Genomic DNA, 22,344 nt, shown 5'->3' on the forward strand with positions numbered 1-22,344 from the left:
AGGTGCAGAACACTCCATATGGTACTCTGCCATTTATGGGGGAAAAATGTGGGAGTGCGAGTGACAAATACATATATGATTACACATGCTGGGGGGAAACTAAAACCAGAAACAGTATTTGGTTCTGAAAAGGGGTATGGGGCAGGTGGAGGGGGAGGAATGGGAGAGATACTTTTTACCTTTAACTTTATACACTGTTTAACTTTTATCCTTTTTAACTTGTGCGTATATTTTAAGGAAAAATAAAAACAACCTTTGAGGCTTTCCTATGTGACAAATATGTTCACCAGCAATGAACATCAAAACAGACCAAGTCGCTTCACCCATGAGTTTATATTGGAGAACAGGGTTGGAGAAGGTCAAACAAACAACTCAATAAAGAAAACAATTCATTCTCAAGAAAACAGATCATCAGACAGCGATAAGCTCTGTGAAGGAAATAAACAGGATGATGAGAAAGTCATTGAGGGAAGCCACTTCAGATAAGGTGGCCTGGGAAGGTCTCTTCAAGGAAATAACATCCGGGCAGGAACCTGAAGGATGAAAATAAACAAATCTGCAAGATGAAGGCAAGAGCAATGCAAGCAGAGCCAAAACCATTTACAAAGGCTGAGAGATGGGAGAGGGCTTGGTATACTGGCAGATGAAGGAACAGGAAGAAGTGGGAGTGTGACTAGAACACAGTGAGCACAGAAGAGGAATGAATGAAATTAGGTTGGAGAGGTAGGCAGGAGACAGTCCTATAAACCCCAAGGTAAGGAGCTTGGATTTTATTTGGAGAATGAGAAGTCACTGGAGAATTTTAAGCAGGGAAGTAACATGACCTGTTCATATTTTCGAAGATCATCTGGCTGCTTGGTGGAAAATGGATTTTAGGGAGAACAATGGGAGCGGGGAAGAGACCAGCCAGGATGCTGTAGCTCTGAGAGAAGATAACCATGCTTTAGAATGGTGGAGGTAGAAGAAGTGAACAGAAGCAAACATATTCCAACATACATTTTGGATGCAGAATTTGTAAAACCTGTGAGTTAAATGTTAGGAGTGAAGGGAAAGGAGTAATCGAGAATAATTTTTGGTTTTTGTTTGGGTGAGTGGTAGTGTCCATCTACAGAAACGGGGAAGAATGGGAAAGGAACACATTGGGACATGTATGTGAGAGGCTGTAGGGGAATTAAGACCTCTATTCTAGAGACACTAATTCTGAAATATCTGTTAGACATCCCAGTGGATTTAGGAGTCTCATTTGACGTCAGAGGAGAGATCTGGGTTCTCAGCTCTCTTCGACAGTTGACTTCTTCTTCCTTGCAATTCTCTTCTTCTCCCTTTGGTTTTGATGGCACTAATCTCTTCTGGTCTTTCTCCTATCTCCTGCACTTTTCTTCCTTCCCTTGAAGTTGGTATTCCCTAGGGATCTCTTTTGGGCTTGTTTTTTACTATATACTATCTCTGTGCCACGTATCCAAGTAAAAGACTTCCAAATACCATTACATCTTACAGATCCTAATATATATCATGGCCCCCAGATCTGTAACTTTAGTTTAGATTTCTACCCCCAGCAACAGATCTATATATCCAGTTGCCTACAGGATGTTGCTACCTGGTTGACTCACAAATACCTCAAACTTAGTATGTCCCAAACTGAATTAATCATGCTTCTTCTTTGCTTCTGTGCATGGTAACACTACTCATTTAGCTAGCCAGGACCCAAATCTCAAATTAGTATTAAATCTTCTTTTCCCCAGTAAAACAGAGCTCAGTGTACCTGAAGACCTCCCATACAAGAAAGAAAAATAAACATAAGGTCATGCGCTCATCACCCAGGAACCCCAGACACTGGCTCAATAATGTACTGTATCCTCTCTTGCTAGTCTTCACCCTTCTCCACCCTGCTTTCTGCCATGGAAGCTGACACATCACATGGATCCTATGTCCCAGTAGAAGACTGGAGGGAAAAGAGAGTAAGATCAAGTTTCTCTTGCTCTCCTCCTGCAAACTCTCATTCATTCTTTAAGTTTTCAGTACAATATGACTTTGTTTCTAAAATGGTAGATGGGGTGGATGTGGGGATAGGACGGGGATATCAAAGGCAGGAATATACTAGAAGCAAAAAGACCACTGAAGAGATTTTCATAGTTATACACATTGAGAAGTAATAAAGGTCATTAGGGAAAAACATCCTTTGAGGGCTGGCCTTCGTGTTTTTATCTGCCTGTCCTAACATCTAAGCCTGCTCCTTAGCAATGAGAATATACTCAGCATATATTATTTTAAAAAATCAAAATCAAAATAAATAAGTACACAAATAAACAGATAAAATAAGAACTGTGAAATAAGCAAATATCCAGAGTCCCAGGTTTACCTTGTATCCATTGTCTTCTTTGCGGTTGTGAGAAGCGGTAATCATCACACCTGCAACTGCTTTGAGCTCCTGGACTGCATATGGCTGAAAAAACAGTAAGGCCATAATTCCATTTTGCTTTCCAGCTACTTATACATTTGATATAAGAATAACCTTGATTAAGTAACAGGAGAAGGCATTAAGACATAAACAGCCTATGACTTCAACAATCAACTCCCGATACACTGGCTGGGATATAGCTAAAGCCATCTAACTGTTAGGTCACCAGTAGCCACTTAGCTGTTAGACTGAATGGCTTTTTCCTCCTAATCTAATTTACTTTAGTCCTATAAACTTTTCTTTTCTTTTTATTGAACAGATATTTAAGGAACACTTACTATATACCAGACTCTGGAAATATGAATTATGAATATAAACTTAAAAATGTTAGTGTTGGGAGTTAATTTAGGAATCACCTAATCTATCACATTTTACACATTGTAAAATCATAAGGGAGAAGATTCAAGGGTAGAATAACATAGGTCTACTGACTTCCAATTTGAAGATCTTTATATATATTCCATGACCCTTATAACATATACAGGTCAAGTCACCATCTTCTCTCCCAAAGTTCATTTCCAGGTTAGATTTCCCTTTTTCTCTGTAGTAGTTACTATTTGTCAGCCTAGGATATCCCTCCTACCCCTTCTACCATCACTTCTGATTTCTCTTCCCCTGGCCATAGGGAACAAAAGATCCAGGTCTGACCAGAGTAATTTATTCTTCTGATGATATGATTCAGAGACTGGCTCATAACCACCCAAGCCTGGTCAGAGTCCTTCCCCAAACATGTTTCTTCTGCAGCTAGTCAAAGAGAATTGCCAAGGAGGACCACTAAAAATATCTTCCCTACATATTAGAGTAAATCCACCTGTAATGAGAGAGGAAGACTAACATACTGGAACTAATGGTATTTGGAATTGGCAACCCAATGGCAGAATCCTACAGACATGGTCTAGATTTCTGAACCCTTCCTGTTTTCTGTCATTCACTAGAGCTAATGGTTTAGTGATTCTTTCTCTTCTTTGAACCACTCAGTATATTTCCAGTGAATCACTAGAATGGTTTATAGAGACGTTATCTATTCCTCAAATATTTGGGAAAACTGGCCGAAAAAAATTATCTGGACCTGCCATTTTTAATTTGAGAAGATTAAAAAAAAATACCGGTTGAATTTCTTTAATGGTTATAAGTCTCTTCAGGTTTTCTATTTCTTATTAGTTTTGATGTATCAATTATTCTAGGAAATTGGCTAATTTCATCTAAGCCTCCACATTTTATTCTATTATGTTCAGAATACTGTGGTTTTCTTAATCTCTAATATATATATCATGCTCCCTTTTAATTTGTTGTATCTTTTTTCTTGAGCATCTTTGCCAAAGTTTTGTCTATTTTTATTAGTCTCTTGAGAGAGTCTGCTTTTATTCATACCCTGTTTTTAAAATATTTCTATTTGATTTTTTCCTCAGACCTTCACTATTTTCTTTCTTTTACTTTATTTAGATTTAATCTGTTTTGACTATAACATACTAAGCTCTTTATTTTTTCATCCTCCCTTTTTCTAATATGTTCATTAAGGCTATATATTTCCCTTGAAGTAGGGTTTTAGTTATAGTCCATAATTTTTACTATGTACTATTTTCATTGTGGCTCAGTTTCAAATACAGGTAGTCCTTGCTTTGCACAGTTCCAAAACACATGAATTTCTGACACCATATTTTAGTTAAATAACACCCAACAATACAGTCAACAATAACACAATTTCCCAACAATGCATTCAAATTTCAGTTGCCCTGGTATATTAACTGTTAGAAACTGTATCAAGTGCAAACTTGTTAGCTCTTCAGTCCATAAATAATATGTACATAAGAGATCCGTCATGACCACTGACCAATCACTTCACTCTGTTAAAGTCTGCCAGTGACCTGTGCACCTGTTATCAGCTCTCAACAGACAGTAAAGCATGTGGTTGTTTTGCCTACTTAACTCCATGGGATAGTTTGCAAAAATGGATAACTGAAAGAAGGAACTGGCCAAGAAAGATTGGAGGGTAGAAAAGGAACAAAAAGTGACAACAATGGAAGGGAAATTTAAATCAAACATAAGTGGAATTACAGAAGAAAATAGCTGGGACTGTTGACATTGCTGTCATTCAAGAGATTCTAGATGTGCAACCAGATGAGCTTAGTGTAGGTGAATATGTGGATGTAAGTGAGGAATGTGCTTGTGATGAAAAGGATGAAGATGTCCTGGGGGAAGGATATTGGCAAAAAAAACCTTCACATTAAAGGAACTCTCAGAGAAAAATCATAATTGAAAGTTCAACAGATACACTATGGGAAGCTGATCTAAACTTATAAAGGAATGTGACAATTCACCAAGAAATAGAAAGGATGCTCACTCATATTAAGTTATACAATAAGAAGCACATGTTGTTCATACTTTCTTTACCTGTCTATCTATCTAGCCCAACATGGGGCTCAAACCCATGACCCAAAGATCAAGAGTTGCACGTTCTTCCAACTGAGCCAGCTAGATGCCCCTGTCCTGTTCCTACTCTTGATAAATTTTTTTACCAAGAAATAAAGCACTTTATTCTCAATGTTTTTAATGTTTTAATTACAGTGTACTATATAAGTATTAATTTTACTATTTTTTTCTTTTCCTTATACATTTTTAACCAAGAATAGGGTATTCTTAATCTTTGGACAGAAAACTTTAAGGTTCTCAGAACAGTTGTAATTTTCCCTTTGATTATTAAGGATCACTGTGCATGGTTTCAGCTGATAGTTATCTTTATAGTCCTACAATATCATGCAAAGCAAGGACTGCCTGTAGTTTCTAATCTTCATTATTATATCTTCCTTAACCCAGGAATTATGTTTTAAAAATTCCAAACACATGGGGTTTTATGAGTTTCTTATCTCTGATCTCATTGCATTGAGGTCCAGAACTACGGCTTGATAAGCAATTCTCTGGTATTTACTGAAATTTCCTTTTTTTACCCTGCTTGATAAAAATGAATATCCTACCATTACTAAATACAGTGTTTACACACACACACACACTCAGATCAAGCATGCTAATAGTGTGTCCAAATTTCTCCTCAGCCATTTTAATCTGCCTGATAAGCCAGTTTCTGGAAGAAGAGTATTAAAATATCAGACCATGACTGTGGACTTGTCATCTTGTTATAGATCAAATTCTTTGGTGGGTCAATACACGCTTGTTCAGTGAAAATAAATTCTGAGTAAAATTTGTTTTCCTTCCTTTCATCCTTCATATCACTTAATATAGAACTATAACATGACAAAGATTTGAATCCCAGTTGAATTAAGAAATCTTTTTAGGAGCAACAAAGTATACAATCAATAACATGACACACTTACTACAAAAGGTGTAGGAACATATCTTGAAAAAAGGTACACAGGAACATCTTTGGCTAGTAAGACCGCAGCAGTGAGTTTAGCAAGTCTAAAAACAAAAATAGAGATTTCACTTAGTTCTTAGCTTACCACACATTTTAAAACCCAACCCTCCACAAAATAAATGTTTCATATTATAATTATTGTGAATATGTAGTAGCCTAATACAACAAAGTCTTATAATCACTGGTTATTTAGGCTCCATGTCCCAACTTAAATAAGATTTTTTGAAAAGGAACTTAATAAGAAATAGAACTGATATTTTAATTTCTTTCTTTTTCCTCATTCATCTTTCTTTACCAAGAAACAAAACACACAAAAGGCAAAAAGAATGGGGAAAGTGAATTAAAAGAATTCAAGAAACAAAAATAATTAAACCCTAAAAAAAATATTGCTATCTCCTGATTATCTATGTGTGAAAATGCCCTAAAACTAATTAAATGTGAGTATAATGAGAGAATACAAGTTATACAATCACTCCCACCTGATACTTGTGCCAAAATATTAAAATCATAACATAAACTATGATGTCATTCTAAATACTAACTCTAAATATTTAAAATTTTAATTCTGCCTGTAAGAGCGAAAGTTATAATAGAAGCTTTAACACGCTTCCATTTCAGCTCTAAAATAAACATCAGCACGTGATCACATTTCTAGTTGACAGTTTCCTGTTTCAGAAATCCTACCACTAATTGTTTTTAAGGTTTTATTCCAGTCCAACTTAATCTCTGAAACAATTCACACTGTACCTCTGGCTGCTGCAGCTGCTAGTTACTTGACCCCGGGTGTCATACCCAACAACAAAGCCTCTCTGCTTGAAGTCTGAGAAACATCTTTCAAGGTATTTGTACATTCCCTGAAGCAGATAAATACAAAAGATTAGTTCCTGACTAATACCTGCATTTTCTACCATTTAAAATCCATTATTTTTATGTGTTGTGTGCAGTTTATTGGCTCATAGGGAACTGGCTTCCACCTTTAAGCTCGTGTTTACCCATGTGGGAACAATACTGTTCAGTCCTCAAATCTGAGATGATAAATATTTATTCCCTCAAGTGTCAGACACATTTAATACCACAGAAGTATCAATTAAGTAACTATGAAAGCCAATACGATACATAAAACATTAGGGAAAAAAGAAGACAAGAGAGTCAGTACGGAAAAAAAAAAATTGTTAAAAGAACCAAAAGAAATTGTTTCTTGCCTTATGGCTGTAGACAACAGAATTGTGACCATTTTAGGCCCTGCTAAATCTCAAGACTGAAGCCATACAAAAGATTTGACCTATTTATGACACAAACATTTTTAATCAGCAACATAAACTTCCATTAGAAATTTTTCTTTCGGGGCACCTGGGTGGCTCAGTGGGTTAAAGCCTCTGCCTTCAGCTCAGGTCATGATCTCAGGGTCCTGGGATCGCGCCCCACATCGGGCTCTCTGCTCAGCAGGGATCCTGCTTCCTCCTCTCTCTCTGCCTGCCTCTGCCTACTTGTGATCTCTCTGTCAAATATATAAATAAAATCTTTAAAAAAAAATTTTTTTTTCTTTCTTCCTTCCTTCCTTCCCTTCCCTTACCTCTTCCCCTTCCTTCCTTCCTCTTTCTCTCTTTTCTTTCTTTTCTCTTTCTTTCTTTCTTTTCCTTTCTGCCTTTCCTTGCCTCCTTCCTCCCTCCCTCTCTCTCTCCCTTTCTTTCATTAATTTTAAGTAACCTCTACACCCAACATGGGGCTCAAACTCCCAACCCCAAGATCGAGTGTGCACGTTCTATCAACTTAGCCACCCAGGTGCCCCATTAGAACATTTCTTTTTTTCTTTCTTTTTTTTCTTTTCATTAGAACATTTCTTAAGATGGCTGATCCCATTTGTAATTCCTGAGTTCTAAAATCTCACAGAAAGAAAATTTCATAAACTAGGAAAATTTGCAGCCAATGGCGACAAAAAAAGAAATGAAAGTATTTAATACTGAAAACATTACAACAATAAATTAGAACCATTTAAGTATCCTATGAATGATTTGCTAACTTTAATGCTTTCATCTCTAAAAATAACACTTCATATTGTATAGTCCTTTAAAATCACTTTCACAAATGTTGGCACATTTAATCCTTACATCCCCAAAAAGAAAAGATGAAGATACCTTTCCTATTTTTGTCTGTCCTTCAACATCTTTTCAAAGAAAAGAGCAGAAGGAATAAGATTGAAGCTCCACTCAATGACTTGCCCAAGGCCTAAATTCATCTAAATTTACTGAAGGCTACTATATGGCAGGCACAGCTAAGACAGTATGTGGCAGCACCATGAGGCCCCAGTGACTTCTAGACCCCTCTTTCAAATATAATTATTCTTTCCAACCTACTCCTGAAAGAGAACCTCAACCACCTCCCTTTTGGCCTAGTCTATACTTTGCATTTGATTAAGCTCTTCTCTCCAGCTAATCTCTTAGATCAGGCAAAAACCCCAGCTGGCAAAGCATCTTGTGATGGGAACCAAAACTACCTATCCCTCTAATAATGTCAGCAAGACCCTGCATGAGTGACCCCAAGACAACGATCGACCTGACCTTTACTGCCCACCTGCACATACCCACTACTTTTGTCCTACACTTTCCTTATGTAAACGTAGAAGTTTTTTCAGCCCTTTGGAGACAGTCTTTGAGATGTTAAGTCCACTGTCTTCGTGGTATTGGCCACACTGAAATTCCTTTGTTTCACCACCACCCTGTTTCTCTGCCTTTGGATTTTGTCAGCAGCAAGTGCCTCAACCTGGGCTGCTTAGGATCTCCAGAGTCTGGTGCTCTTGCGCCCCTGCGCTCTGGTTATACTCCCTGTGACTGTGGGTGTGAGTCTGTGGATGTGTGCATGCACGCATGCTTACTATAACCCACGCTGGTTAGTTTCACCAATTTATTTATTTCTAAAGATGATGCTATCCTCAAATCTCACAGAACTTCCTACTATTCTCCGGTTTAAAAATCTACCTTCTCTTATCCCCATAAACCTAGATTCTGAAAGGGGCTAGGGCTTAAGAATCAGATTCCATTAGGCTTTTCCACTTCACATAATGGAATCTCAACTCTAGTAACAATTTATATTTCCATAGAAAATGATTTTCAAACACCTCCTCCAATCCCTTTTGAAAAGTCAACGAATCTTCCTTTATTAAAAGCCTATAAGGAAATAAATTTATTAAAAGAGTGAGCTGACACATCTCTCGATGAGGGAAAGAAAGGAGACGGGTGCAGAAGTGGCACGTATCCTACCTATTTAGTCATCTTGTCGTCTCTTCTTCCCCATCCCCTGCATTAGCCTTTGCCTTTAGAGAATTCCCTCAGAACAAGGCTAAGGATGATTTACTGTTGGCGCTATTGATTAGAATTATATCTTTATATCTACTGAGCAATCCTCTAGTCCAGAACTATTTTTAGTATATGCTAAATGCATTTTAGCCTCAAAAGTATACAATTCCTTGAAGCAGTAGGAATGATTCACTAGAAAAAGAAAGTAATCTGTTTCTATGTTGCATAAAAATGGGGAGAAATAAATTGTATCATATCATAAGCTGTTTTAAGGAACTCTCATGGACTATAAGAAACAAACTGGGGGTTGCTGGGGGAGAGGTGGGCAGAGGGGTAGGGTGATTGGGTGATGGGCATTAAGAAGGGCATGTGATGGGGCGCCTGGGTGGCTCAGTGGGTTAAAGCCTCTGCCTTCAGCTTAGGTCATGATCTCAGGGTCCTGGGATCAAGCCCCGCATCGGGCTCTCTGCTCAACAGGGAGCCTGCTTCCCTTCCTCTCTCTCTGCCTGCCTCTCTGTCTACTTGTGATCTCTGTCTGTCAAATAAATAAATAAAATCTTTAAAAAAAAAAAAAAAAAGAAGGGCATGTGATGAGATAAGCACTAGTGTTATACACAACTGATGAATTATTGAACCCTACATCTGAAACTAAGGACGTTCTATATGTTGACTAATTGAATTTAAATTTAAAAAACCTCTCATGGATATGGACACTCTTAAAGAACTCTCATGGATATGGAAAACCATGTTAAAGGGAAATATTTTCAACTGCATTTTCCAAATACTCTGGTTAATCTTTATCAATGGCCATATGCCAAAATGAGTAATTCTCTTTTTTCTAAGTTTGTTTCTTTCTATCAGCTGGAAATGTCAATATCCATTTCCTGATTTCAAATGCAAATTAACAATGTCAAGAGTTTGAATATGGTCACCAAAAGAACTCAATCAGAAAGTTAGTCTATAACCTTGAAGATACACAAATGCCTTCTAAAATAAATCTTATGCAAGACCAAAGATCAGGATTTATTCCACATTTTTTACTTACAAAAAGTACCTTCCTAGATATAAAGTTTGTTTTTGTTTTTAGAAAGGCACAACCTAGTTTAGAAATCCAAAAAATAGTGTGATAAAAAGTATACCTATAGTACTTTGTAATTCTTACCTGTGTTGACTGTATTACTGTAAGGTCATTAATATAGCAAAATCCTGCTCCCATAGTAGAACGAAGTCCTGCAGTCCCAAAAGTCATTCGGCAACAAAGACGATCCCGCAGCTCCTTGTTCATCCCATTCCGTAACAGATTTTCAATCTGCTCTTTTGTTTTGGGATTCTATAAAAAAGGTATTAAGACTTAATCAGCATCACAAGCTGGGTCCTAATATGAAGCCCTTCTGAGGAGCCAGGAAGTGTTATGTGTATATCACGAGGTTCTAGACACACTATAGATTCCACAGTACTAATGATCAATATTAGTATGTATAATAAAACAATACCTGGCCCTTTACCGGGTCCCCTAAGGAGCCAGGCCCCTACTGGAGTCCATTTACATATCTCTAATTATCCCAGCATTTTTTGGTAATACTATTCAAGAGTTTTTTAACAAATTGATAAACTTAAGAGCTATGAATCCAAAATAGGTCTCTTAGTCAAAAAATAACATTAATTAGAGTATTAAGTGTTAAAAGAAATGTGGAAGCTATTGGGTAAAAGCCATCAACAGACACTTACCAACTACTTCCCAAATCTCTGTGATTCAAAGTGACCAGATAAGTGTTCCTGCTCTTTAAAGTCACAGAAAACCACTCAATGTATCTACAGTAAAGATGACCATAAAATGGTCTTAGATATTACATGTGGATTTAGATAAGAATGAGAATGAAAATTCAGTCCAAACTTGGCTTGCTGAGCAGGACACACCAACATCTACATTTTAGAATTCTTTGTTTCATTATCACATCTTTTACCTTATTTTCATAAAGCTCAAGGATGCCCCTGACTGAAATAGTACTTCACAAACAATTAGCTTCAAATAGAAATGCAATAAAAAATTAGAATAAAATTGAATGGGATTTTCCAGTATTTTAAGAGTAAGAGTCAGATATTACGAAAATAAAGTGAACCACAACTTCTCCCTTCCATACTTTGTGTAGTATGGATTTAGTCCATACTAACAGCTTAAATCTTCTACATCTAGAGCCTATACAATAATGAATATTCCGAATGATAAACCAAGGCACCTACAAGCTGCTAAATATGAGAATATATTTGTACTTGCAAAGAAATAAAAACATATTAATATATATTTAAACAGAAAGGGGGCACCTGGGTGGCTCAGTGAGTTAAAGCCTCTGCCTTCAGCTCAGGTCATGATCTCAGGGTCCTGGGATCTAGCCCTGCACTGGGCTCTCTGCTCAGCAGGGAGCCTGCTTCCCTCCCTCTCTCTCTCTCTCTGCCTGCCTCTCTGCCTACTTGTGATCTCTGTCAAATGAATAAATCAAATCTTTTAAAAATAAATAAATAAACAACCAAACAAACAAACAGAAAGGTTTTCTGGTTATAGTGGAATTAAAGTAACCAGAGTACATGCCACAAACTAATGGAAATTCTGATTAACTGAAATTGTAATCTGCTAAAAATAGCCTATAAAATAAAAATATATTGGGGCTCCTGGGTGGCTCAGTGGGTTTAAGTCTCTGCCTTCGGCTCAGGTCATGGTCTCAGGGTCCTGGGATTGAGCCCCACATTGGGCTCTCTACTCAGCGGGGAGCCTGCTTTCCCCCCCTCCCCCTCTGCCTGCTTCTCTGCCTACTTGTGATTGCTCTCTCTCTCTCTCTGTTTCAAATAAATAAATAAAATCTTTAAATATATATATATATAAATATATATATGTATATATTTAAAGATATATACACATATATATGTACATAAAGATATATATACATATATATATATACTCACATAGACCTTAACTCAAGAAATCTCCCTTTTATAAATGGCACACACTAGCAAATACACAGGCTATATAAGAATATGAATAGCTATTTTTTTTCAAGATTTTTTTTTTTTTCAAGATTTTATTTATTTGAGAGAGAGAAAGAAAGCGTGCCATGTGCACAAGCCAGGGAGGGGCAGAGGACCCTGAGATCATGACCTGAGTGTAAGGCAGACACTTAACCAACTGAGCCACCCTGATGCCCCAAATAGGAATAGCTATTAAGATAAGAATCTAGGGGCACCTGGGTGGCTCAGTGGTTTAAGCCGCTGCCTTCAGCTCAGGTCATGATCTCAGGGTCCCGGGATCGAGTCCCACATCGGGCTCTCTGCTCGGCAGGGAGCCTGCTTCCCTCTCCCTCTCTCTGCCTGCCTCTCTGCCTACTTGTGATCTCTCTCTGTCAAATAAATAAATAAAATCTTTAAAAAAAAAAAAAGATAAGAATCTAAACAATAAGATTACCTGGGCTACTATTTATTATTCTAATGTCTAAGATACCACCAGATTTGATAGAGGTCAAAGAGACTTGAAGAGGGTGAACACTGAAAAACAAACGTAAGGGGCGCCTGGGTTGCTCAGTGGGTTAAGCCTCTGCCTTAGGCTCAGGTCATGATCTCAGGGTCCTGGAATCGAGCCCCGCATCGGGCTCTCTGCTCAGCGGAGAGCCTGCTTCCTCCTCTCTCTCTCTGCCTGCCTCTCTGCCTACTTGTGATCTTTGTCTGTCAAATAAATAAATAAAATATTTTTAAAAATAATAATAAAAAAAATTTACTGAGAAATTTAAAAATAATTATTGGCTATTGAATTTTTCAAATGCTTTCTCTGCATCTCCTGAGGTGATTTTTCTATTTTTTTTATTAAGACTTTATTTTTTATTTTTTTAAAAGATTATTTATTTATTTATTTATTTGACAGACAGAGATCACAAGTTGGCAGAGAGGCAGGCAGAGAGAGAGGAAGGGAAGCAGGCTCCTGGCTGAGCAGACAGCCCGATTCAGGGCTCAATGCGGGGCTCCATCCCAGGACGCTGGGATCATGACCCGAGCCAAGGCAGAGGCTTTAACCCATTGAGCCATCCAGGTGCCCCAAGACCTTATTTTTTAAGAGCAGTTTTAGTCAAGAAAAGTATGTGTCAGAATGCCTAAAGAACATTTAAAATGCTTTATTTTAACTGCCTTATATGAGAAATATTTTTTGTTTAAAGCTTAATGCATACTTGGATATGACTACTATTGAACAGTTAAAAAAAAGACTGTCTATGTAATCTTCAGTTTTGAAATACAATAATCAACATTTTGATCTTTCATAATAATTTTGATATATTTAGTATTATACTTAAATGATAACAATATATTATATTTGGAATTGTATTTTCTGCTTTTTGAGTAATTAGAATCTTTATTTCCTGGATATGATTTTTATATTCATTAACTGGTTATTTCTCAAATTTTATTAAGCCAATTCTTATTTATGACATCTCATTTTATATGACAAGAATAGTCATTCGAATTTATTTAAGCCAATTTAATTTATGCTAATTTCTATAATTTTTTTAAATGAGAAATTATTTTACTTACATCTGGAATCTAAAACACAAAACAAATGAACAAACAAAAACCAGAAACAGACTCATAAATACAGAGAACAAACTGGTGGTCCCCAGAGGGGAGAGGGGTGGGGGCATGTGCAGAATACGCAAGAGAGATTGAGAAATACAAACTTCTAGTTATAAAATAAACAAGTCATGGAGATGAGGAGTATAGCACAGGCAATATAGTCAATAATATTGTATTAACATACGGTGACAGATGGTATAACTTTTACATTTATCATGGTGAGCATTGTGTAATCTATTGAATTATCAAATCACTATTTTATATTTAAAACAATATAATGTATGTCAATTATACTTCTGTATGAAAAAAATTTTAAAGATGGAGAAATAAAATTTAGAAATATACAAAGGCCCTTAATTGGGAAAAATTATTGATTAGCAAGAGTATATTTTGGACTCAATAAGGAAGCAGCTGGTTGGGAAAACATGTTCTACTCCAGGTCTCTAGATTTGGATCTTCAAACTGGCTGACCCTCAGAAGTAAATGTCAGTTGCATTTACCCTTTGGATTTTCAGACTGCAGTTTCCTATTTTAACTTCTGTTTAGAAATAAACTTAAATATTTTTTCTCTGTAGTTTTATAAAATGGGTATTTATTGTTTAGACAGCAGCTTCTGTCAGTAAAATTTTAAAATGATATTTGTAGCTTTGCAATTTTAGATATATTTGAGCCACTAAAAAGTCAATTTTGTATATTACCTCATCTTTTTTTTTTTCTTTTTACTTTATTACTTGTTTCAGGGGTATGGGTCTATGATTCATCCATCTTACACAAGTCACAGTGTCCCATTGCCCCAGTGTCCATTGCCTCATCTTTATATATATAACAATATTAGGGTTTGAATTGTGAATATATATTATGTTCTTTTAGATCTGTTCTAATCTTCTAAATAATGAAGATCACATTTTAAATTATTTTTATGCTGTTAGGTTTAGTACTAGAATATTAATAGAGTAGATTCAAGTTGTATAAAAATTTTACAAATATTAGGTTTTTTATAAAAGAAGTAGGAACTAAGATTTATAGGTGAATTTCTCACTGACAAACTTGATTTGTTGTATATAATGATGATTAATTACTTTATATCCTTTTATACATATTTACATTTATTATACATTAATAATACAGAAACCCTCTAATTACATACAGAATAGGTTCAGAAAAGCTTGGGTGAGTCCAAAAAAATCCTTCGTAAGTGAGTACTAATACTTTCATTTCATGGCAGGCAGGTTGGAGTGACTTTGGTCTGGTGTATAGCTTTATTCACATCTATGAGAGTTTGTAAGAAGTTTGTTAGAAGAGGTACTTCTGTGTATATATATATATGTATGTATATATATATATGTGTGTATATATATATATGTATGTATATATAGATATATATATATATATATAGGGCTGCTTTTTTTTTTGTGGAAATCGGTTCTTTCATGTTTTCTTTGAATTTGGGCCTTATGGAAAAAACAGAACTCCACAGAGTTTTATGTAAGAAGACACTTTCTTTTCTTCATTTCAGCCATATAAAGTTGCAGCAATCCATAGGATTAGAACCTAAAGGAAAATTTTGAGTAAACAGGTAAAATTTGAAAATAATGCATGGCTTTAATTCTGTACTCTTTAGCTTACTGATTTCCTACTAAACAATCAGCTTTACTCCTGATGAAGTATAGAAAATGCTAGCAGTCACTAAAATCTTTTTGGATTTTCTTCAGGATTACTTTTTTGGGGTAATAAAATTATTAGGATTCTAAAATATACTGGTTAAGAGCAAATTTAGTTCAGATGGAATGCATTTACTTTCTAAATAATTAATTTTCATTTTATATGTAGATCAACAAGTGCATTATCAAAAAGTATGTACATCATATAACTTCTCCACAGACTTACAGTATAATTTTAGAGATGCTTTCTTTACAGTTGACACCAGTTGAATCATTTTTTTCTCTTTTGGCTATTAGGCTGTTCCTACTCTCAAATAATGAGTGTGTTGTAAATAAGGGAGCACATTTATTAAGCAAACAATAATTTGTATTTGAGGAAGATCCATTGTATGTTTTATTAATAGCCCTCTGTGGGTGCTGTTTTTTTTTTTTTTTTAAGATTTTATTTATTTGACAGACAGAGATCACAAGTAGGCAGAGAGGCAGGCAGAGAGGCAGGCAGAGAGAGAGGGGGAAGCAGACTCCCAGCTGAGCAGAGAGCTTGATGCGGGACTGGATCCCAGGACCCTGAGATCATGACCCGAGCTGAAGGCGGAGGCTTTAACCCACTGAGCCACCCAGGTGCCCCTGTGGGTGCTGTTCTGAAAAGAACAATTTGTGAGGTAAAAAGTAGACACACAAGTAATTTTCCCTCAGCGATCATAGATACTTACCTAGTTTTTACCATAAAATAAGTAAGACATCCATAAAATATCCAAACAGTACCAAGGCTGTACAACAAATATAAGTCACTTACCTACCTCAGACCTTACTCCTGGTTTCCCCATCAGAGATAATCACTATTTTTAGTCTCTTACATTTGCATGCAGTATTTCTGGAATGATACATAAGTATACACATACCTCTTTTTACACAGATTAAAACACTTTATACACGCTTCTGCTTTTCACTTAATACATCTGACTTCTCTGTGGAAATAGTATTTAAAAATAATTTGTAGTTCTTTAGAACCTTCCTATATGATAGCTTATAAAAATCATAGTCATTTGAAGATTTTAACAACAAAATAAAAAAAAAACCAACAAAAAATACAAATTCATCTGAATGGAAAATATAATCATGGTTACATAGATAGCCCTTTAGGTATATTTTAAAACATTTGAGACATCAGTATCTAATTTAAAATTGTCTACCTATGAAATAGTGGAGAAACCTAAAGTAGAGTTCATATGCCTATCTCTATAATCGCTTAGCACTGTTTACCATAAAAATATACTTATGGGGGCACCTGGGTGGCTCAGTGGATTAAGCCGCTGCCTTCGGCTCAGGTCATGATCTCAGGGTCCTGGGATCGAGCCCCGCATCGGGCTCTCTGCTCCGCAGGGAGCCTGCTTCCTCCTCTCTCTCTCTGCCTGCCTTTCTGCCTACTTGTGATCTCTCTCTCTGTCAAATAAATAAATAAAATCTTTAAAAAAATAAAAAAAAATATATACTTATGTCTAATGCATTATGATTTTTAATCCATTTTTATTTTTCTCTAATTTACAGGCTCTTTCAGAACCAGGAATTAGGTTAGGACTGGTTGTGATGTTTATAACAGAGAATAGAATTTTTAGGCCCTACTCTAATAGCTGTGTAGTTAAACATTAGGAAGTACTCAGTAACCTAATAGTATTCATGTCTGGTAGATCATTTTTATATAGATGTAATTTAAAAGAATAATGTTTTACCTTATAGTTGGAGTTTATTATTATTAGAAGCATTATTAGCCTGCTCTACATAATTGTTTTGTTGTTTGTAGTGAGGTGGTATAGGATTTAAAGCCAGACCAACCTGGATTCAAATCCTGTCTAGACCTCTAATATTCGCTCAGTGTTACTAGGCTCCCTCTCTAAATTTTAAGTTCTTTATCAATGCAATGGTAATAATACTACTACCAGTAAAATGCTGCAATCAACATTCTTACATGAATAAATATTTTTGTTTGGGTGAAGATATTGCTGTGGACAGAGAAATTTACGGGCCAAAATGTACATGCAGTTTAAATTTTGATAGTGGCAGCAAACTCTAAAAGGACTACCCCAATTTTTAAAATTAAATTTATTTAATTTTAGTAATCTCTGTGTCTAGTGTGGGGCTCAAACTCGACCCCAAGATCAGGAGTCATATGCTCTTCTGACTAAGCCAGCCAGGTCCCCCAGGACTACCCCAATTTCAGTGTCACTAACCATGTGACACTGTCATGTACCCTCTACAGAATGCAGGTTTTTTTAGTCTTTAATTTTTGCCATTCTTATGCTTTTTTTTTTTAAGATTTTATTTTATTTATTTGACAGAGATCACAAGTAGGCAGAGGGGCAGACAGAAAGGGGGAAGCAGGCTCCCTGCTGAGCAGAGAGCCCAATGTGGGGCTCCATCCAAGCCGAAGGCAGAGGCTTAACCCACTGAGCCACCCAGGCGCCCCCTCAGTAAATTTTTAATAGTAATTCCATGAGACATCTACCCAAGAGAAATGTTTGAAACATGTTCACACAAAGAACTGTAAATGAATTTTTTTTCTGTAAATGAGTTTTAATAATAGATTTATTCTCAACAGTTGAAACCTGCTGTCCATCAACAGGTGAATAAATAAATTGTTGTACATCCATAAAATGGAATAACATTTAGCAATAAAAAGGAATAAACTGCTGAAATAGACAACAAAATAGATAAATCTCACAAGCATTATGTTAAGTGAAGAAAGCTAGACACAAAAAGTCTACATATTGCATGATTTCTGTAAAGGCAAACTATAGGAACAATAAAGAACTATTACAACTCAACAATAAAAAGACAACCCTATTTTTTTTTAAGATTTTATTTATTTATTTGACAGACAGAGATCATAAATAGGCAGAGACGCAAGCAGAGAGAGAGGAGGAAGCAGGCTCCCTGCTGAGCAGAGAGCTGATGCCAGGACCCTGAGACCATGACCCGAGCCGAAGGCAGAGGCTTTAACCCACTGAGCCACCCAGGCGCCCCAAAAGACAACCCAATTTAAAAAGGGGCAAAGGAGGGACGCCTGAGTGGCTCAGTCGGTTGCGTATCTTGACTTCCACCAGGGTCACGAACTTGGGGTCCTGGGATCAAGCTCCTGGAATAAACCCAGAGTCAAGATCTCTCCTCGGTGTGGAGTCTGCTTCTCCCTCTCCTTCTGCACCTTGGTAGCACCCCTGCTCATGCTCTCTCTCAAATAAATAAAATCTTAAAAAAATAAAAAAAACAGGCAAAGGATTCACTAAAGAAGATATATAAACAGACAATTCACTGTAATAAGTATTGATTCGTGCTACAATATGGATGAACTTTGGAAAATATGCTAAGTGAAAGAAGGCAGACACAAAAGTCACATACAACAATACTATGCTTCCATTTATATGAAAGGTCCAGAATAGGCAAATTTAGACAGGTGAGTAGTTGTCAGGAGCTGGGGTGGGGGAGGAGGAACAGGGAGTGACTACTAATAGGTATGGGGTTTCTTTCTGGGATGATTACAGTGTTTGGGAATTAGATAGTGGTGACAATTGCACAACCTTTTGAATATTCTAAAACCCACTGAATCATTCATTTTAAAGTGGTAAATTTTATTTCACATTATGTGAATTATATCTCAGTGAACAAAAACTCAGGACAAAATTAGATCAGTGATTGATAGGGGTTGGAGCAAGGGGATTCACTACAAAAGGGGCAGAAGGGAACTTTCTGCAGTGATACAAATGCTCTTTGTGATGTTGGTTATTCAATTGTATACACTTTTCAAAATGCATTAAATGGAACACTTAAAAGAATGAAATTTACTGTCCATTATGTAAATGTAAATTATACCTCAATAAGCCTGACTTTAAAAAAAGTATATAGAAAAGCCCTAAAGCTGAGGTTGAAGCAGAGGAAATATGCATAAACCCAGAAGCACAGTGTTTTACATTATAAAGTATGAATTAATAACAAACAATATTAGGTGGGTTTTCTTCAATTATCTTTATAAAACACTTGAAAAATACAATTTAATGTTAAAAATACAAAACTTGAAAGATACCTGAATTCTCTTTATGAAGCAGAGTTGTTGGTTTTTTTTTAAAGATATGCAAATTACAAAAATAAAGTCATGGGTGTGAGATGCACTGTAGTAGAATATCAACTCTCTTACTTTTAAGTTTTTCCTGATAATTATGTAAAAGTTCCTTGATGTTTGGGATATTTAAATCATAATACTATGTAAGTATGAATCTAATTTTACAGAAACCACAAATGAAACTTACTATCTTTGTAAAATATGACATTTCTACCTAATGAACATCTTAGGCTGTATTTGATGTTATTTTATTGTTGACTTGCATTTTGTTAAGAAACTATAGCTTCTGGTACTATTTAGGCAAAAGTTAACAGTATCCACATTTTCAAAAGTTACAGGAGCTCCTGGGTGGCTCAGTAGGTTAAATGCTCTGCCTTTGGCTCAGGTCATGATCCCAGGGTCCTGGGCTCCAGCTCCACGTCAGGGTCCCTGCTAAGCAGGGAGCCTGCTTCTCCCTCTTCTCCCCTCTCCATTTCTGCTCTCTCTCACATAAAATCTTAAAAAAAAAAAAAAAAGTGCTCAGAACAGTGCTTGGCAGGTAACAAAGACACACACACACACACACACACACACACACACACACACACACACTTTGTTATGCTTAAACTCCACTCCAGTCTCCAGTCTCCCCCTGTATCTTCAGCTCCAGCAAGAGTTTAACCACTATCACCGGGCTTGGGTGAATAGAGCCCATCTGCCTGGGTTCTGATCCCACAGCCACCACTAACTAGCTGCGTGATCTTGGACAAGTAACTGAACCTCTCTGTTCTTTAGTTTCACCATTTGTAAAACTCTAGTGATAAGAATATTGCGGACCTGATGAGAGTATTGTCAAAAGGCGGGGGGGGGGGGGGGGGGGGGGGGCACCTGGGTGGCTCAGTGGGTTAAAGCTTCTGCCTTCAGCTTAGGTCATGATCTCAGGGTCCTGGGATCGACCCCTGCATCGGACTCTCTGCTCAGCAGGGAGACTGCTTCCTCCTCTCTCTCCTCTGCCTGCCTCTCTGCCTACTTGTGATCTCTGTCTGTCAAATAAATAAATAAAATCTTTTAAAAAATTATATATTGAGTATTTACATATTATAAAAAACACAATACTTCAATTTTGGGATTTGAGTGTTTTCAGGCACTGAAATAGTTTTGACCAAGTGATTTTTTTTTTTTTTTTTTTTTTTTTTAAAGATTTTATTTATTTATTTGTCAGAGAGAGAGAGAGCGAGCACAGGCAGACAGAGTGGCAGGCAGAGTCAGAGGGAGAAGCAAGCTCCCTGCCAAGCAAGGAGCCCGATGTGGGACTCGATCCCAGGACACTGGGATCATGACCTGAGCCGAAGGCAGCTGCTTAACCAACTGAGCCACCCAGGCATCCCCCAAGTGATTTTTTTTTAAAGGAGCTATTCAGCTTCCAAGGTTATCTTGACTTTGAATTAAAAGAAAAACAAAGCTATTTTCAACCAAACAGGAAATTTAGACAAAACTCTAGTATTCTTAGATATGCCTTGTTAACTTTGGAGAAATATGGAAGGGGAGGAAAATGGGATCAGTTAAGTGGATATGGGAATTTAAACTGAACCTGTAATTTATTTCTTTAAAAAGGAGATCGGATTTAAATTTAGCAAAATATTGTTAACAAAATAGGAGATGCTTATCATTCTGTGTTTTCATTTATTTTTTATTTTTTTAAGATTTTATTTATTTGACAGAGAGAGAGAGATCACAAGTAGGCAGACAGGCAGGCAGAGAGAGGGGGAAGCAGGCTCCCTGCTGAGCAGAGAGCCCATGCAGGGCTCCATCCCAGGACCCTGGGATCATAACCTGAGCCAAAGGCAGAGGCTTTAACCCACTGAGCCACCCAGGCACCCCTCATTCTGTGTTTTTATAAAGGAGAGGTCAATTTGTTAAAAAGGCTCATTACTTCTTTAATTCGTTGGAAGGCTCTATAATCATCCTAATGTAAAACTGTTACCCATAATTCTAGAAAAATCTCCAGGCTACCCTCCACATCTCCAACCCATCTCATCTTAATTACATACTGCCAACTAATCAGCCAAGAACCAAGGCTAGAATCCAGTTCCATTTATATCGAATATAAAGGTTAGGAATTAGATTCCTAAGGCCAGAGATCAACATCTTCTTAGACTGAAATACTCTCTCCATTTCTCTGAATCCAAGTTTGTATACAAGGTTAAAAAAAAATGGGAATAACTACCTCAAGCAATCCTTGAAAGATTAAGAGGGTTTTTGGTTTGTTTTGTTTTGTTTTGTTTTTTACATGAAAGCATCTATTAACATATCTGGCACATGATCATTCAATAAACAAGAGATTTCCTTTTTCCTTTCCGTAATTTTTTTTTTTTTTTTAAGATTTAAAAAAAAAAAATGATTCCTGAGAGAGAGAGTGCCGCCAATAAGGTCAGGAGCAAGAGGAGGGTCATTGGGAGAGGGAGAAGGAGACTCCCCACTGAGCAGAGAGCCCCACCCTGGGATCTAGCCCTGGGCCAAATGCAGATGACACCCAGGAGCCCCTCCTTTATGTAATCTTCACTGCCATAGCAGTCCATACACTGTACTTGAGGTAAAATTTAAAAATCTTCATTATTCTCTTGTACACTGCCCATTCAGTTTCATTTCCCTGATCAGTTTCGTTTTCCATTTTATTTTTCTGTTTCTCCCACCTTAAATTTTCTGTCTCCATATTCATCATCTATTTCTATCTTATTTATCCTTCAAGGCCCAGCTCCAATTCTATTTGTTATGTAGTCTTCCTGACTTTCAATTTCTATGGCTCTTAAAAAGCAGTGTCAGATAGTTGATCATTAATTGTTCATTTGTATCATTTTTTTAAG

The 22,344-nt window shown here is 36.6% G+C and overlaps 1 protein-coding gene across 1 annotated transcript in view; it reads right to left on the minus strand.

Annotated features, from left to right (window-relative positions):
- Positions 1–22,344, minus strand: part of PGM2L1 (phosphoglucomutase 2 like 1) — a 52,138-nt gene that overhangs the window by 18,067 nt on the left and 11,727 nt on the right. Inside the window, exons 2-5 of the mRNA XM_046014799.1 lie at positions 10,284–10,451; positions 6,576–6,682; positions 5,788–5,872; positions 2,360–2,443 (exon numbers count right to left, since the gene is read on the minus strand). Of these exons, the coding sequence (XP_045870755.1) occupies positions 2,360–2,443; positions 5,788–5,872; positions 6,576–6,682; positions 10,284–10,451 (444 nt within the window). The remainder of the gene's footprint in view (positions 1–2,359; positions 2,444–5,787; positions 5,873–6,575; positions 6,683–10,283; positions 10,452–22,344) is intronic.

This window comes from Meles meles, chromosome 8, assembly GCF_922984935.1.
Source record: "Meles meles chromosome 8, mMelMel3.1 paternal haplotype, whole genome shotgun sequence".
NCBI classification, from domain to species: domain Eukaryota; kingdom Metazoa; phylum Chordata; class Mammalia; order Carnivora; family Mustelidae; genus Meles; species Meles meles.